This window comes from Pholcus phalangioides, unplaced genomic scaffold (genome assembly GCF_987345545.1).
Source record: "Pholcus phalangioides strain wild (caught in Gottingen) unplaced genomic scaffold, Ppha-v1.0 ptg000011l_1, whole genome shotgun sequence".
Classification (NCBI taxonomy): domain Eukaryota; kingdom Metazoa; phylum Arthropoda; class Arachnida; order Araneae; family Pholcidae; genus Pholcus; species Pholcus phalangioides.
The window spans coordinates 49076022-49095792 of record NW_028301604.1 but is presented as its reverse complement, the minus strand read 5'-3'; the positions used below and the strand labels follow the sequence as shown (position 1 = coordinate 49095792).

At 37.6% G+C, this 19771-nt stretch overlaps 1 protein-coding gene across 4 annotated transcripts in view; it reads right to left on the bottom strand.

Annotated features, from left to right (window-relative positions):
- The window catches only part of Ask1 (apoptotic signal-regulating kinase 1), a 606402-nt gene that overhangs the window by 581478 nt on the left and 5153 nt on the right, over window positions 1-19771 (bottom strand). For all 4 annotated transcript variants that reach the window (XM_089239611.1, XM_089239614.1, XM_089239612.1 and 1 more), the window contains exon 2: window positions 9895-10021. In XM_089239611.1, coding sequence (XP_089095737.1) covers window positions 9895-9969 — 75 coding nt within the window. In that variant the 5' untranslated portion in view covers window positions 9970-10021. The remainder of the gene's footprint in view (window positions 1-9894; window positions 10022-19771) is intronic.

Genomic DNA, 19771 nt, shown 5'->3' with positions numbered 1-19771 from the left:
ATTCCGCAAGAGAATGACAACAACAGCCAATCTGATTCTCCAGCATAAGAACTGTTTTCAATTCACTGCCAGACATAGGATCAACTGACCATTCACAAAACAATAGTGTATGTCAAGCCACTCATGTACGTAAATACAACCTCAGACTCCGCAAAACTTGACTTTGATTCAGTTTTATCAATTCTCCCGATGATGCTAACCACTAGTGTTGGAGAAACGTTGAGAACTAACTCAAACAGACGACGGTCTTCGAACCAGAACAAACAACTTTCAAGAAATGACTTGGTTACAAAAACAATTTTTGGCCAAAATAGGGTCTTAGCAACCACAGATAATTCTTTTCTGCTCTCTTCACAATATATATATTACATTCTTTTTTGGGAGTCTTCCACAACTCTCTTGGACATAATTAAGAAGATATGCAAATTTTTTAAGAATGACGCTCTTTCGATACCACTTCCAAAAGCATAGTACAAAATGTATAAATTACAAAAGGTCTGATATAAATAAGTCAAGGTGGACTAGATGGTTTTACTGTATAGTCCATCCCTTTTAAAAAGGATTTGTTTAAATTTTTGTGTTCAATGCCAGTGTATAATCATTTTGCCTGAGCGGCGCAGTGGTAAGATGCTTGTCTTGTCCGATGAAGGTTACCGTCAAAATTCACAGGTTTGAATCTAGAACAGAACATCAGAAATAAGTTCTTTATCTGTCGAGCCTAGGGCAACCACCGATAGATGGTGCCTTCATTTCCCACCCAACTTCCCTGGCTGGAATTTGCCGTATGGCGATATATGACATGAGTTGGTGTGCAGTAAAGTAGTGTAATCATTTTGAAAAATGAAGCACTTTCATTTCTAGCTCTTTACTTGAGCATTGTAAATATTGTTTATGCATCTCAGAGATGCCATTGACATGCTATAACATCAAATACCCGGAATTTCGGAAAAGGCATAATAATTTTGTTCACGCCTCCTCCAGGATATGTTCTTTCCTAGTTCTAAGAAAAAAGTAGACATAAAAAACCTCCCCAAGTTTTTTCCCTTTCTTTTTTTTTTGTTGTTGAATAAGATGAGGGATATCTAGTTGCTTCACTGAATGATTGTCAAATTTTGGAGTTTTTATTCCCCTGCAGATTTTCTCCCTTCCTTTTATATATCGGAAACTATGGTACTTTCGCAGCTATTCGCTAGAATTCAAAGACAGCGTATATAAGGCGTGAATTTGCTTTGTTCCTATTGCGGATGCACATTTTTTTAAAATCGTAAAAGATTGGGAGAGCAGTGGTTCTCAACCTTTGGAATCCCCCGGCACGGTCGATTTCTTTTTTGATTAGAAGGCCTGGGCATACACAAGATCAATGGGAAATAAATGGGTAAAAATAAAGCAATTAACCAATCACAGCCCAGTTTGGCAGATGCCAGGGCCTGGCGTTTGACGAACACTGCACTAGACCAACCAAGGGCCCTTCCAAAGAACGTATTTCCAATATTCCTTTTCCTATTCACATTTTTCGAAGTAAAATATTAGGCGCTTGTTATTTACTCTATCATCATGCCTAGGTGTCAGTCTAGATCACAAGCTTTTCACCGTATTCCAATGGTTCTCTTTTGTCAGCTGCCTCCCTTGAGTAATTCATGGTTCATCAGAGGCTTCACAAAAAGTTTGACAGATATTTTCACAATATAAAACAGCAACTTCAAACCATAAATAGGTCTGAAAATCAATATTTTCAGATCGCTACAACACCCCTAGGAGCTGCGACACACAATTTTGGAAAAACTATGGTACTCCTTTAAATCCAGCCTAAATGTTGTGTTGCAACACAATTAATGGTGAATGAGTCCGATGTCTGTCTTCCATTGAATGCTCTTATTCTGTGGCATGCGTCTACTATATGATTTTGTTGTTCGCTATAGCTAGTAGGTAAAGATCGACGAGATAAAAAAAAAGGATGATAATTTTGAAAAAAAATTCATTTTCCGTGGGGGAAAAATTTGCATCTTTTCACCTGGCATCCACAAGGATGGGGCAGACAGGGCTGCAGCCCTAAGCCCCAGGACAATCACCATCTTTGTTTTTTCATGCTATAAATTCACTGCACAGCTCCCATCCAGTGAAAACTCTGGCTTGCGGACCCCCCCAAAGAAAACCAATATTGTTACCAAGAGGACTCCTACTGCAGTGGTATATTACAATTCCCCCCCCCCTGTCCTAGGAATTATCACGTGATACTACAACTAAACCAGACAGGCACCTTGTCCATATTCCTCAGCGGAACTTCTAACAAATCGGTACATCTTTGGAATGTGTGTGTATGTATAGCGAACCTTCCATGAAGTTTGTTTCTGTGTAATGCTTGTTATGTGTAGTGCTGCCACCTGCAATAAATTTTTTAAACTGAGTTTCTCTCATCTCATAGCGAGTGAAGTGTAATGAATGAATAATTGTAACATTGTAGTCCTGTTGCTCTCTGCTGCGAGGCTTTTTAACAGGGAGATTGGCTCGCATTTACATCTCGAAGTTGGGAACCACAGAAAACCAACTTCAGCTGACCATCACTGCGGTGACGGTGGGGTTTGAACCCTGATCCTTGCGATGCAAGTCCGTCACTATGACCACTCAACCACCACAGCGGCTATAGTATGATACTGAGAACACTGCTTTAGGGGAAATATTACAAATGTTGAAAGGCCTGGACAAGAAAGAAAATTTTTTTTTTGTTCATCCAGTCTAAATAGCTTTTTTGCCTCACCCATATAATGTCTGTCCCAATGTAGCGTGGCTACACATCGAAATTGTTCTTTTCTGTTGCTACTCACCCATCCATCCCTCCCAGGCAAAAAAAAATGTAGGAATAAAACTTGAGAGAGAAGAAAAAATATTGAATGCCACGGTTTCTCCAAAGTCTAGATTTTAAAGGGAAAAAAAGATCTCTGGAGAATCAAAAAAATCTGTAACCTTCACACAAATTTTGTGCCTTTTGCGGGACTTCCGTGACCTTTTTCTCATTCTAAGACTTTTCCAGGACTTTGTGACTTTTCTGTGATGGTAGACATCCTGCTTCCTATATTTATTTTATGGTAAATATATCATATATTTTGTGTACAAAAAAATTAATAAAACAAAAGGTCCATCCTAAGGCCACCAGGCTGGTCAGAACTTATTCTCCCTATCTGATGGAATTGTTCTAACTTGTTGTTTTCCTTGGACCAATGTATTCGTACTTACTCTTATCTTTTTAATTCTTGATTCATTAGATTAGGGGGCTCGAGTAATGGGGGCTCTATCACTGGGGACCCGATATGAATTATTTATTTTTTAATTAATGGATATTCATTTGGTAGCATGTAAAAAGGTATCTCCTTTCGATATTTTAATTCTTTTTACAAAAATATTTTAATTTTCAATCATTATTTGGGGAATACGGGGCTCCTACTAATGAGAACCTACGACACTGTTAAGAATGTCTTGGGGCTTATATACAATGAAGGAAGTTATGGGATACCTCTTAATATCGTGTGAGACCTCCTTTTACCCGGCAAAGTGCAGCAACTCGACATGGCATTGACTCAACAAGTCGTTGAAATTCCCCTGAAGAAATATTCAGCCATGATACCTCTACAGCTGTCCATAATTGCGGAAGTGTTGTCTGTGCAGGATTTTGCGCATGAACTGACCTTTCAACCATGTCCCATACATGTGTGGCAATCTAGGTGGCCAAATCATTCGCTGGAACTGTCCAGAAAGTTCCTCAAACCAATGGCGAATGATTTTGGCCTGGTGGCATGGCCCATTGTCATCCTGAAAAATTCCATCGTTGTTTGGGTACATGAAGTTCATGAATGGCAGCAAATGGTCTCCAAGTAGCTAAACATAACCATTTCCAGTCAATGATTGGTTCAGTTTGACTAGAGGACCTAGGCCATACTACGTAAACACTGCCCACACCATTATGGAGCCACCACCAGCTTGCACAGTGCCAACTTGGGTCCATGGCCTCATTGGATCTGTGGCACACTCGAACCCTACCATCAGCTCTTATCAACTGGAATCGTGACTTAACTGAGAAGCTATGTTTTTCCAGTCATCTAGGGTCCAACCAATATGTTCACGTGCCCAGCAGAGGCACTGCAGCAGATGGCATGTTGTTAGTAAAGGCACTCGAGTCGTCGGTCTTCTGCTGCCATATCACATCAAAGCCAAATTTCGCTGTGCTGTCCTCACGGACACGTCTGTTGTATGCCCCACATTGATTGTTACTGTTATTTGGCACATCGTTGCTTGTCTGTTACCACTGACTACACAGAAGTTGCTGGTCTCGGTCATTAAGTAGACGCAATCGGCCACTGCATTGTCCATGGTGGGAGGTAATGTCTGAAATTAGATATTCTCGGCACACTCTTGATACTGTGGATCAAGGAATGTTGAATTCCGTAAAAATTTCCAAAATGGAATGCTCCATGCATCTAGCTCCAACTAGCATTCCGCATTCAAAGTCTGTCAATTCCCTTCGTTTGGCCATAATCATGTTAGAAAACTTTTCACATGAATCACTTAAGTACAAATGAAAGACCTGACAATGCACTGCCCTTTTACACATTTCTTAGGCGATGCTACTGCCATCTGTATATCTGCATATTGCTATCCCATGATTTTTGGCACTTCAGTGTACTTTATGGAAATTTTGAGGCATCTCACTCCAAAAACTCAGCATTCACATGAACTTTTATTTGCAATATCATAAGTTTCTCCAGATTTGAGATTTTAATATTGTTGCTGTGGAAATTGCATAGGCGTCTCATCTTGTGTCAAAGAGGAATTTTGAGATACAGTAAAATCTTGATAAGTCATCGCCTCATGTTATAGAAAAATTATGATGCCTTAAGCGGAGTGACGACTTAAGCGTAGGTCTGTCAGTTACAATGTGTGCAATGTTGGTATAAAAAAAATTCGTATAAATTTAAAATATTATGACATTTATTAAAATATGAATAAAAATTACAATATTAATAAAATTTATAGATTTCAAAACGAAAAATATTTTTTTTTTTACTTTTTTAATCTCTTGTTACTTAACTTATTATGGTAAAATATACTGGTACACTTTGATTCATACTAGTAATTTTTAATTTAGACCAATCAGAGCAACTGTTAGAATAGTTAGCTTCTCTTCCAAACAGAACTATTGCACATTAATTTTACATATCATAGCTGCCAACTTTTGAAAATGAAAATTAGGGAGATTTTCGCGCAGACCCGTATATACACTGCTGGCCACTGTAAATGCAACACCCTGAAGGAAGTATGCAAATAATATGAAATTTACAACATGCATTAGCGGAGGTGAGATATGCAAATGATTAGAATTTCAGCGCAGACGCACATCACACGCGCCTGTGGCGCCACTTCAAAGCGCTATTTAAGGCTTGGAGATTTCGACGATTTGAAGTACGGCAATTGTGTTTTTCTTGTGGTTTTTTCAAAAAAACGATCAATTATGCCTCGTAGAAAACAGCGATCATCTTTTGATCAAGTATCCGAGTTCGACAGAGGAAGGATAGTGGCCTACCGAGATTGTGGATTATCTTTCAGGGAAATCAGTAGTCGTGTTGGACGAAACCAAACAACTGTAATGCGGATATGTGATCGTTGGATGCAGGAGGGTACGACGGACCGACGTGTTCGATCGCATCCACCTCGGTGCACCACTTCACGTGATGACAGGCGTATTGTGCGTATGGCAGTGACGGATCGCTCAGCCACATCACGAACCATAGCACAGCATATTCAGTCTCTACCGCATCATCCAGTGTCTGCGCGTACCATTCGACGCCATTTACAGCAGAGTGGTCTGTCCACAAGACGTCCATTGCTTCGTCTACCCTTGACGCAGAACCACAGACGTCTCCGCCGCCAATGGTGCGATGAAAGAAGGATGTGGACGGCACAATGGAATGAAATTGTCTTTACTGACGAGTCACGCTTCTGTCTGCAACACCACGATGGTCGGATTCGAGTCTGGAGACACCGTGGAGAGAGGATGCTGAACAGCTGCGTTACGCACCACCACACTGGTCCTGCACCGGGTATTATGGTATGGGGCGGTATTGGATATCACTCTCGCACTCCTCTAGTACGCATTGCCGGTACTTTAAAAAGCCAGCGCTACATCTCCGAGGTGTTGGAGCCAGTTGTCCTTCCTTACCTTCAGGGCTTGCCCACAGCCATATTTCAACAGGATAATGCGCGACCACACGTGGCACGCATTGTCCAAAGGTTCTTCGTCAATCGCCAGATTGAATTGCTTCCCTGGCCAGCTCGCTCTCTGGATCTTTCGCCGATAGAAAACATGTGGTCCATGGTTGCTCAACGATTGACCCAGATTACATCCCCAGCTGCCACACCAGATCAACTTTGGCAACGCGTGGAAGCTGCTTGGTCTGCTGTACCCCAAGAACACATCCAAAGTCTCTTTGAATCAATGCCGAGGCGTGTGGCAGCGGTGATCTCCAACAATGGCGGCTACTCTGGCTACTGATTTTGGCAGGAACCACACTTCACAGAAGTCTATAAATTTAATCATTTGATGCTTGGTCAACATGTTATCTACAAAATAAATATTGTTGCGATATCTCTTGCCTTTCTTGGTGTTGCAATTTGGGTGGCCAGCAGTGTATATTAAATTTTTTAACACAATTTTCATGGTTAGAAATAAACAGATATGATTAAAATATACTCAGAAAATAAATTTGCAAATTAAAATAATATTTACTATATTTTCACAAGCACCAAAATTTGTCTTATTCCTATTGGGTGGCCTTATTGGGTGGCCAGCAGTGTATTTTTATACTGAAACCACTCCCCAATAAATACAAAAGGGTTTTTCCAAATAAAATAGGGATTTTCCACACTTAAAAGTTGAGGTGTAGGAAATAAAATCCCTACTTAAAAATTGAAGTAAATTAAAATGGGGATTTTATACACATTGAAGTTAAACCCTCCTAAGGAATAAAATCCCTACGCAAAAAACAAGTGAAATTGGAGGTCAAAACTTCAATGGTGATCTAAAAAAAGAAAAAATATTGTGTTCAAACAGAAATGATGTGAACAAACATTCTGCGTGAATGACCCCAAAATTATTTGAAGATGAAGGTGCAACGTTTACCTTGCATTTCCCGGTTCTTTATCATTTTTACCCCAGTAACCATTGGATGGATGACAATAATGAATGAAACGAGACTTTAATTAAACTATAAATATTTATTCAATTATCAGTTAACTATTAGTATAACATTTTAACAAACATTACATTTAACCTTTTCTCTCAATATTACAACGAAACAATAAAACAGAAAGATCTCACCGCCATGTCCAGGTATTCATGTATTAGTTCACATCGTCCACAAGACACTCCAAGATGTCTACTTCACGGTAGAAGACTCCCAGACACTAGGTTCAGAAAGGGTTTGGTGTCTCAAAACACGCGTTAAGGCCACAGCTCAGCCACTGCGTAGGAAACTGGAGGTGAACGTCCAAGCGGGTCTGGCCACTAACCAATCCACAGGCGACGGGATCACGTTGGATTATCACATGAAGTCAGGCGATGAGAAGGGTGAGGTGCCAAAGGCACACCTTTCCAATTTTAACTCATTGTTTTGAGAGACGATCTGGCTCACACCTCAACAGAGCGTGACGCCTTAGTGATGAAGACAGAAAGTTAGTCGGAAGTAGTAGAGTAAGTCGGAGGAAGTAGCTGCTCTTTCAGATCTGTCTGGTTTTTATACAGGAGCGTTCCCACAATACTTTATGAAAGAACGAATCACAAGGTCGAAGGTGCGGTATTGAGCTTGCGTCTAATTTACATAACTTCATGAGAGAAAAGGAAATATTGTAAAAATTATAACACTGAATCTGGCAACCAAACATAACAAATTGGAGATCTAGCCAGGATCCACAACTTTTAGGCCTATTGCACATTATATAAGCTCATGACATTATAGACCGTGAGATGGTCCTAAGACCCACCGATGGTGTGGAGGTAAAATATATTCCACATTTATATAACACTTTGCTGAACATTTACATTATATTGCACTAATATATTGCACAATAATTAATTAAACATTGAGTTTGACGATGACTCGACGCGGTTCCCACAGACGAGCCACGGGAACCCCCCTATAGGGAAAGAGAAGGTAACTAGACGAGCTATTGGGATTTCTGACATGGATATAAACCGGAATTTATATGAGATGTTGGCAGCCCGACCTCTGGCCCCGTTCTTGCTCGACGGCTAGGAGAAACCACCTCCCAACCATCAGACTAAGCAAACTAAACAACCCTGGGGCCTAAACAAGATTAAATGAACATTGAGATTGTAAGAGATCCCAGGTCGTCATGTTACAAAGGGAAAAAGTGTCAATTTTTGACATGACTTTTTGTGACACTTGCTTGATGTTTTTTTGATTTCACATGGGTGATGATGTCAGTCTTTCCAAAATGACTGATGTTTATGTCCTTAACACAACTTGTACAAAAAGAAAAGGTCAGCCTTTTTCTGGAGCGTTTGATGAAAGGAAATTCATCAGAATAAGTGTACCTTTAAAATTGGTTAAATATTTTTTTGCTTATCAGTGTTCATGTTTTGTTATCGCCCATACATAACTTCAACAAAAGAGGAAGTTGTGACCACATGCGCGTCGCTATAATCTTCAATTATTATCCAGGACTATTGGCTGTGCTAACCTATTGCACGATAAGATAAACAACTTATCTCTTGTTACCATTAGAGGGTTTGTAGAACTTCCTTAAAAAGGAATTTCCCACTATTCCCCCAATTATGAAGTGTGACGTCATTTCGAAAGGGGAAAAAAACAGAAGCAAAACACTTTTTGCCACACAAGAAATTTCTTAGGAATTGTTTTCAGAAGCTGGGATTCTTTTTAAATGAAGTAGAGAATGTCTAGGGACAGTTAGGGATATTTTGTGATTTTCTTAAAAATTCAGGAGATTTAAGAACTTTTCTGGAGGTCGAAAGATGCAGCTAAAATTCGGGAGATACCCGGAAAATTCGGGAGACTTGGCAGCTATGACATATACATGAAATTTAATTTTATTGTTTCAATTCTTCATCAGTAGTTCATGATAAAAGGTAATCTCGAACACAAGACCCACTTTTGACTTGAGGGGAGCCCTGGGCAGGGAAAGTAAACATTAGAAGACCTCGACGATTCTATAAAAATCATGTGATCAAGAGATCAGTGTGTTGCTGGGAGCTCAGTGTGAGAACTCTCAATTTCGTGAAATCGCTGTCTGTAAATACGTGTAAAATAGTTGTTCTCTGTGTGAATAAATCTGATGTCCTTCAAATTGTTTTCATTCTCTGCTTATTGCAAGGACTTCTGAGAAATTATCTGGAACAGTATTATTGTAGCAAGGTTTTATTGTATAAGTATGATAGATTTTTATCAAGAAAGAATTGATTTCTTATTGGTGTCATTTTTCAACAGTTGAAATTTCATGTATTCAGAGATTTATAAAATCACACCAAATCCAGAGAATTGGAAATAAATTTCAAGGTAACAACTATTCAACTTTGCCAAGCAAAATTTTTTCTGTTGATAGATAACAGTAAAATAAATGCAAGCTGTATATTTTACCCTTAATTATTCACTGTAACTAATAAAAAAAACTCCACTCTAATTGATTAAATTGCTGTGTTGATGTATGATGTTTTAATAAAAAAAAAAATATGCTGAGACACAGAACCAATTTATATTCATTTCTTTAAAAAAAACCAAATTTAAATACATTTTTATGGAGGTAAACCACAGAGGGTTGCATTAATTTTGGATTTCAAAGAAAAAAAAACGCAATAAAACACATACTCACCAAATCAATAACACAAACAACGTCCATTTTTGGTCGTTGATTCTGATGACTACTTGACATTGAACTTGCTTCCATTTCCTTAAAATTTCGTTTCACAAAAAATATGAAGTCTCAGAGGCTATATCATCTTTAAAAAACAACTAAAATCAGTCATCTGCATGAAAAACATTGATATACCTATATTTCACTTGAATTTTTGAAAATTTTATTTTTAGAATTAAATTTTGTGCCCATGGTTCTTAGTGTTGGAAATTTAGTTTTAATGTTCGATACAACATAACTGTAACATTATTACTTCAGAGAAAATTCACTGCAGGAACCAATGATAAAGGCAAATAACATGGAAACGACTAATTCCTAAAGCAGTTCCACACGATGCAGTTTCATCATTACAGGATAAATAGGCCTATAATCACCATCATGCAACCGGCTTGGGTTGGTTACTAAATACTTCTTTCAATGGAGTGCATTTGATTCCTCAGTCAAAGATTCACTAAAGTGGAATCCACAATAAAATCAGAAAACGGGAAAAGAGATTATTCTACTTAATAATTTTTTATATGCTTGCAAGCACAAGATTATTTGTATTCACAGGTTTTAATCATTAAATAACCATAGATGACATGGTGTATGGAGATTAAGGGATGTCTTAGTGAATATTCACCATTAGAGTAGGTAGCAATTTTCGGCCAAGGAACAAGTATTTGTTCTTGTTTCTTGTTTAGGAACAAACCTCTTGCTTGTTTTTTTTAATGCGAGTTAATTACAACCAAAGATCAGCATAATATGAAATTTTTGTCTCACCATGGTCATTTTCTGCAAACGAGGCGCTAATTAGACCGGAACCTACAATTTATCGCAGATTCCGAATGAGAGCCTTTTTTATACTAACCGACAGATTGGTGCACTAACCCCTCAATGTGGGACTCCTTGTGGTAACAATCCTTTTCTATGGTCATGTCGCCATTTCTGTTGTACCCATGTCAGGAAACATTCTGATAAGGACGAACCGGGTAGCAAACTCACACCACCTCTAAACATCCTTTGGTACTTTATGCAAGTATCTTATCAACCTGGGCTACCGCACCCCATAATATGTATGTAGCAATGATTCCCCTAATATTAGGTACTATTTATATAACTTTGTAGGTAAAACTGTGGCATCAGAGCCTGGGATGACATGAGTACTGGAGCACACACTGTGTTTTGTAGCATTGATCCGAGCACACTAGAATTTACTCATAAATCTGATTTTTTTTACATGAAGCTTAAGCAGGGCCACTAGGCTAAGACATCCGCTGGACCCCACTACAGTCGGCCCCCCGTATTCTCGGGGTTATGTTCCGGAGGTGACCGCGAATAACTGAAACCATAGGTTATTTTTTTATATATCTCGTTTATTGAACATCAGAAGAAGAGCAGGGTGACGCAGGGGTAGAAAGGATATGTAATAGGGTGGAGATGTTTTCTTGAAAGAAAACTGATTTCTGTTTGCCATTTCTTCTTCATATCATCAAGTATGTTGGAGTATGTTTTGATAAGACTTCCTCTACTAATTTTTCTACATGTGAAGCACATACCATAGAAGGATCTATGTCATGAAAATAATCTATTGCTGATTTAAACTTGCGAAGCCCTTCCGCTATGTCACGTATGTTGAACTGGTCTTTACTTCTTTATCTTGATGATCTTCATCTCGTACAGCTTCAGTTTCAGGAGCAGTCACTCAGCTCCATTAATTCCTCTTCGGTTAATGTCTCTGAATTGCTATTAATTTTTAGCTGTTCAATTTCTTCTATATCCATATCATTGAACCCTTCTCCCCTCACCTGTTTCGCTAACGTGACAATGTCTTTTATAATTTCCTTGGAAATTTTCTAGCTGCCTCCTGGTCGGCAGAGGCTTGATTGTAAGTGATTTTTTACATTGCGTAATCCAAATCGTTTCTTAAACCTATGAAATCAACCTTTACTTGCACAAAGTTCTGATGAAATAGACGTTTCACCAGCTCTTTCCTTTATAGAAGAGTAAAATTTTTTCGCCTTTTAATTTATAATATTACAATCAATTGGAATACCTTTTCTGTGGCAGTCTTGATCCACAAAAAAAAGCATTTTCTCTATGAGAAACACATGGGTCCCGTAGGCAATGCACAGTTTTCGTTGCCATAGGTGCAGCTACAGCCTCAGCTGATTGAATTTCAGATTTTTTTTTCTTGATATATCTCACTGTAGATTCGTTGATTCCATATAATGGCGGGCAACAACAGCAATTGATTTACTTTCTCCACAAGCATACATAGGCAATATATCAATTTTTTTTTGTAAAGTTTTCACTTTTTTTTGTCTTTTCGAAACATTATCAGTAGTATTAGAAAAATGAGCCATCCTAAACAAGTACAACTTAAATTTTGTAAACAAAACACGTGAATGACGATTGCTAGTGTTGACAAAAAAATTTCAATGAAGGAAAAAACCCGCGAATACAGGGTGAGGGGGTGGGGGTCGACTGTATATGGAATTTAAGTTGTGAAAAAAAATAAGAATCATCTAGGGCCCGGTGCTGCAAACCTGTAAGCTCTATTCTTGTGGGAACCGCAAAGCACCCAGATGTCTATAACACATAAGCAGCAAATAAATTTTATTAACTCCATTTAAACTGAGGTTTTAGATTCTAGCATCATGCATATGAATGAAAGCCTAATTGTGAGTTTCATCAACACAGACAAAAAGAATGAAGTACCGCTTGAGGTAAGTATAGCAAGGAACATTGTCAAGGTGATGCTGGAACAAGAGGATGGGAAGAAGCAGAGAAGAAAAGGAGGAGAGGAAGAAAGTGAACCATATTCGAAGGGGGTGCAACTTGATCATGATCAAGTCTAAGGTGAAAGGAGATGACGATTTTGGACGAGCTGCGTAGGTGTGTTTATAGGAGGCTTACCATCTCCTAATGCTTATGAAGAAAAATTTGAGACACAAGGATAATTTGCACTCTTCAAGGAGAAAGAGGGAAATTTCGGTACCAGCTCCAAGCTTGACGCTGGAACAAGAACAAGCATTGTTTTCGCTTTATGTGACAAGTAGTGGAGAGAACTACTCACTGAGATTCAGATTACGGTATTTTTGCACTCATGATAGCATTTTGCATTTGTGAAAAATTAATTTTTTTATATTTATTTTTGAAAAAATAATCACAAAACAATTACAAAAACATAAAATACTTACATTTTATTATACCATCAGTACGTTTTCGTGCAAAATAAATAGGGGAATGACGTTTTCGCTCACCAAATAAGGCATTCATTCACCATTATTATTTTGACTTAATTTTAAATTCATATATTGAAATGCACTCACATGAAAAAAGTTATAAATTCGCTGCACAGATGGTTGTACAGAATATAGGTGTTACGTCAAAAGAAAAATATGAACAAGTTGAGGTATGATTTGTTAAATTGTGTAAACTGCGGACCTCGATCAATCATGATCTATGATTGAGTAATATTGCATTCCAGAAAACCAAACATTTTTAACTGACCATTGCAAAAATTATATGTATATGGGGAAAATCAAAGCTGTGGGGAAGCAAACATAATTCCAATTATTCTACACTTTTACAGGTACGTTTGCGTAACTTTACTGAATGATCAAACTGAAATATCATCATGAATGATGAATTTGTGTTTAAAAACGTGTGTATTTAAATACAAAATTCACATAAATAAATATATATATATATAACCCCCCTGCTCATTACACATGTACACCTCTGATAACCTGCTCAAGTGCAGTACAACAAATAATGTGAGAAGAGCTATGCCAGAACCACCACAAAGAAACAAATATATCTTAAATGTGTAGGCCTACCAGTGACTGGTCAGAGGAAATGGAAGATATTTTCCCCTGTATTTTCCTCCTTCATGTTACGTGGTCTCAATCGTGATTCTCAAAGAGCGGCACAGGGTACCCTTTCAACCATAATCTGTGGAACGATCATTGAGAACTGATATCCTTGTTTTTCGTATTATTCTTTGTAAGCATTAGAAGATGGTAGGCCCCAGGACACTTAGCAAATGAAGATGGGGAAGTGGTAGTTGAAAGATATGGAAAAACTGCTGGAAGAATTGGAAAAGGAGAAGCTTAAGGAGAAGTTTGCGGTAGCAAAGATGGCAAGGAGAGATCCAAAGTTGGTTGTCTATGGGACAGACCTGTTGTCCTTTTTTAAGACAAAATTGGGGCAATCGCCCCTCCTAAATGCCTTCAAGCAAACATAACTCCAGTTACCTGTTTTTCTTAATTAATCCTTAATTTTTTTTAAATTTCTTTTCTTTCTGAAATTTCCTTTCGCTAAAATTTGTGCACTCAAAGTTGAACCTTGAGCTTTCTTCTGCTGGTAAGGTCAAAAGAATAAAGAAGCCATAGCCGGAAGATAATCAATTGTATTTCCGCCAAGGTTCTATAGGGATTAAAAGTGATTCGCCCGTCACATGCTTAACCATACATACCCCTAGCACCTAAGGGCACAAGTGTAATTTTTTGCGAAGGAGAGGTTTTTGCAAACGTACACCCTTCAGTTTTCATGGTAAAGCACAAGCCATCGCATAAGATGAATCAAAATTTCTTTTGAATGTATTGAAAATCTGCAAAGTCATGATATATTTCCATAAATAATATTGTTTGAATGGTTAGCCTTAGAGATGTCATTGATCATTTTTGTCGCACCACAGTCATTTTCTGCACCCGAGGGCTAATTAGACCGGGACCTACAATTTATTGCCGATTCCGAACGGCAGGCTTGTTTTTCATACTCATCGAGAGGTTGGTGCGCTAACCCCTCGATGGGGGACTCCACCCCTGCGTCAGAAAAGTTTTCTGACAAGGACGAACTGGGTATCGAACTCGCAACACCTCTAAACATCCTTTGGTACTTTAGGCAAGCATCTTATCGACCGGGCTACAGCGCCCTTTAGAGATGTCATTTGTGATGTTAGAAAACATTTTTTTGCTCAAAAATTTTTTGAGATATGTACATGAAATTTTGCATGGTCAACACGGATGGTAGAAATAATAAACAAAAAATAATAATTGGAATCTGGAATGATGGGTTGCATTTCAGTATCTAGTTGAATGATTTGAAATCGGAGCGATCCAGTCTTATTTCGATGAATTTTGTGTTGTGAGCCAGAATAAATATATTAATGGTCAAAAAACCATTATTTTTTTTCTCCAGTATTTTACTTCATATATTTAGGAGAAATTTAAAATAAAAGTTGTTTTGGTAACTGCTGTGCCTCTGGTCTAAAAATATGTTAGAAAAATTGTATTTTTTTTAACGAAAAATTCCACAAAAACAAAGTTTACATAATTTTTTTGCATGTAAATTTCAAATGTAAGAGTATGAATTATTTTTATTCATATTTTGTATGTTTATGTGAACATTTTAGTGAAAATTTCACTTGAATATATTGAAAATTGAAAAAGTTACGATTCATTTTCTCAAACAATGCCACTTAAAAATTGAGCCTCAGGAAAAGTCATCTGCATCATTTTTTGATAAATATCAACATTTTTTTTCTCAAAAAGTTTGGGAGATATGCAAATAATATTTCACACGGTTAATAAGGATGGTAAAAGCAACAAATAAAAAAAAATCATTGAAATCTGAGACTATGGGTGTCATGGCCAGGTGATGACTCGTAAAGGAATGGAACACACCCTTTCAAATTGTAAAAAATTTTCCACGATTGTTGGGTGAAAAAAGGATACCAAATTTGTAAAAACTATACATTGATTATCCAGTTTTGTCATCTAGCCACTATGCGGTTGCCACCGTTCCGCATTGCAAAAATCAGGGGTGTGTATGCAGAACCAGCCTTAAGAGGGAAACAAGGACTTCCACAAAAATTTTGGGTCACCGACAGGACTTGACAAATCCAAGTGCCAGGCTGATTAGAAAGTTGACATCTTGGTGCTAAAGGATAAGTAAGTCGATGAATATCCTAATCTTCCGTTTATTAACAATTAATTAACACATAATTATAATACTATTATTCACATTTCTAGATTATTGTAGAATTTAAACATGAACACTTAACAAATTTTAGATAGAGTTCCTACAGAGATAACCGAAGCCATTCCAATGTTCATGTAGACTGTCTGCATAACAGTTTTCTTCTTTCGTCTGTCTCTCCTCTGCACTTTTTCTTTTCCTACATGCCCACGCGCATTTTGCACCCGCCGCGTTTTTAGTCATTAATCAGTGGGCCGCTGCAGTGCCTAATTTTTTTATATGTATGATAACTGAATTGAAGTCTTGAGATGCACGAAATTATCAGAAATTATGCCAGTGTCTGCTAGCATGGAAAAGGAGTCATGAAGTCCTACAAAAAACAATGAGTAATATCACCAATGAAAAATAATGCTTGGCACCATGAACTTTTGCTGGTACTTACTTTTTTTTCCAATTTGTCAAGCCCTGGTCACTAACACTCCAAAAGAATTTTAAATCAACATATAGTATAATGTGTTTTAAATATTTTAATTTTCTACAAAAATATTTTTAATTTTTAATCTTCTTAGGGAAGGGGACACCGGGCCCCATGCCCTCCTCAGATTTTGTCTTTCGCAAAAATTTGGATGTGGAACCTGCGATTGAGCAGTGGTAATCAACTAAATATGATTTTCTAAGGTTTTCCAACTTTGAGCCGGCTATTCTCCATTTGAAAAAAATCTCTATTGTCATGACGATCATAAAGACCTACAACACAAATACGTATGCATCAAGTTTCTAATCCACACATTGGTAATTTGGAGGATAGATGGCACCACCTACTAAACACAAAACAAACCAAACGCTAGACACACATACACACACAGTTAAGTTTCACGAACACAATAATGCTCTGACATAGCCCCCACATTCAGATGTGAAAATATGTGGCATTTAAAGGGTGGTAGATCAGACCACCCTTTAAATGGTTGACCCATCAAGGTTGCTGACCATCAGGGAGGGAAAAGAAAATCATTCCACCAGGAAAAAAAAATTGCTTTGCAAGGATTTATATTATCATCTCAGAATCATTTGCTTTAAATTTAATCAGAAGACATTACTGAAAGAACTTAGAAATCTGATGAAAAATCAATCAGAAGAGAATTTATAAATTGATTTATTAGTAAATATATAAATATGCCTAACTTAGCTATATTTGTTTTAAATTCATTACATATAGAACATTAGCACTTGGGGAGAGGAGATAGCAGAAACTGGTATCGCCTATATTCCAATGATTATTTATCTCTGGGGGGGGGGGGGGGGGAGTAAAGTTATCATACAAAATTTCCTATTTTCTACTATAAATTCAAATGTGTGCAGAAAATTCAATTTTTTTTAATGTCCGTGATAAAAGGACAAAATTTTTGATGGACCCGTTTGTCATAGCATTTGCTGCTTTTTTACAAACTACATTCCGTCCTTGCGTAGCAGACACAATATAATGGCCATTAGATGACCTGGCATCTTTTTTCAGTTAACAACATGGACGTAAATAGTCTATAAGGTTTTTCGCGGCCATCATTTGATAAAAATTGTTTTTTCGGGTTCGAAGACCGTCGTCCGTTTGAGTTTGTTCTCAACGTTTCCCCAACACTAGTGGTTGGCATCATCAGGAGAATTGATAAACTGGATCAAAGTCAAGTTTTCCGGAGTCTCAGGTTGTATTTATGCACATAAGTGGCTTGAACTACACTACTGTTTTGCGATTGGCCAGTTGATTCTATGGCTGGCAGCGTATTGTAAACAGTTGTTATGCTGGTAGAACCTGATTGGCCGAGAGATGTGGAGTTATCTGATTGGCTGTTGTCATCATTCTGTTGCTGGACCTTGAAGGGGAAGGTTCTTGTTCTTCTGAGAGCTGGTGTCCAGGATCTGCACCTGTGGTCAGGTATATATTGGAACCACAAAAAGATCTGTGGCCACGAGAATAAAAGAGCACGAACGATGCTGCAGAATGGGCCAAACAGAAAAGTCGGCGGTGGCAGAGCATGCGCTTTACGACAACCACAGTGTACAGTTCAGCAAAACACAGGTAATAGCTAATGTTGACCACTTCTTCTCACGAATCTACAGAGAGGCTATTGAAATCTACAAGCACAAAAACAGCTATAATAGAAGAGAAGAAACTTTGAAATTGAGCAGATCCTGGACACCAGCTCTCAGAAGAACAAGAACCTTCCCATTCCAGCAACAGAATGATGACAACAGCCAATCAGATAACTCCACATCTCTCGGCCAATCAGGTTCTACCAGCATAACAACTGTTTACAATACGCTGCCAGCCATAGAATCAACTGGCCAATCGCAAAACAATAGTGTAGTTCAAGCCACTTATGTGCATAAATACAACCTGAGACTCCGGAAAACTTGACTTTGATCCAGTTTATCAATTCTCCTGATGATGCCAACCACTAGTGTTGGGGAAACGTTGAGAACAAACTCAAACGGACGACGGTATTCGAACCCGAAAAAACAATTTTTATCAACATGGACGTAGATGAATAATTAACCCCTCCTTTGTTTGTAGAAGGTTCATTGTCACTTCTCTTTTGAATTCCAAATGCGCAATAAGATCTGCTTCTCGTAACTCTGAATGAATTTCCCAACGTGCTATAATGGTCATTTGGCAAATCTTTTCCAATGGAATCCAGAGCTGAGGTTTTGATCGGTTCTACGAATAATTTTTTTTATCCCATGTAATGGTTCTTTTTCCGGATTGCTCAAAACTGTCTAGCCTTTTCTTGAAACGTTTACATGTGTTGAACTTTTTCTGCCCAACATCTTTTGAAGAACACATTTCGGGAGTTTCTAATACCTCATCCTCGTTGTAGCAAAATATATCTAGCATTCCCCATACATCAGTTGGAACTGTTGTCGCTAGATCATTTTCAACAATAACATTTTCATCCATGATGTTCCCATTTTCATTAGCAAGTAATTGGCATATATCTGCAAGTTATAAATATCCTACTAGTTATGTATATCTAAAAGTTTCTAAATATCCTACAGCTTCTTCTAATGTGAGATATCTTTTGAACATGATTACATACAGCTGAACATGACAAGACTATCTACGATTGTCGATCACGGTTTGATTAGTCTGCAGTTCCCAAAAACATATATTTCTAAGAATGCAAGAATAAAAAAGTACTCAACCAATACAAATATAAACAATTCGCCCCAGAAAGCACATTCCTCTGTGTCATAGTACCCAGAATCCACCCCCATACACATGTCGAATGATGACAACACCCTGGGGTTCAAACGGGAAAATCAAAGCAGCAAACAGCACATTAGATATCCCTAGAATCCTGCTCTCTTGAAAGGCCAATGTTCCATAAATAGAACATACATATTTGAATGAGCATATCTTGTTCACATGTAAAAGTACAAAAAAAATAACTGATTTATTTTGATTGACATATTAAGAGAGAGGTAGAAACAAACAAAATAATTTTCAATTTACTTCAGAATTGAAATTTTGGAAAATTTAAATCGAAATGGGAAAAAAATGCTCAAAAAAATATCAAATTTCAAAATTCTGTCAAAAAAGTTCATATTAACCTGAAGTTTCCAAATTTACTTCAAAAAATATTTTGAACTCTTCTCTATATACGATAAAAAACTGGAAATATTTGAATCAATTTTTATCTGATATTTTTGTAAATAAAAACTTTCATTTATGGAACATTGGCCTTTAAACGATTAATGGGTTTCTTTGCAAGCATGCTCTAATAGTAGCCAATGAAAGTAAAAGAACCTCGTTAGAAACTGCTAAATTAGCCTTTTTTTCAATGAAGCTTTGGATTGAACATGCTTCTAGAAA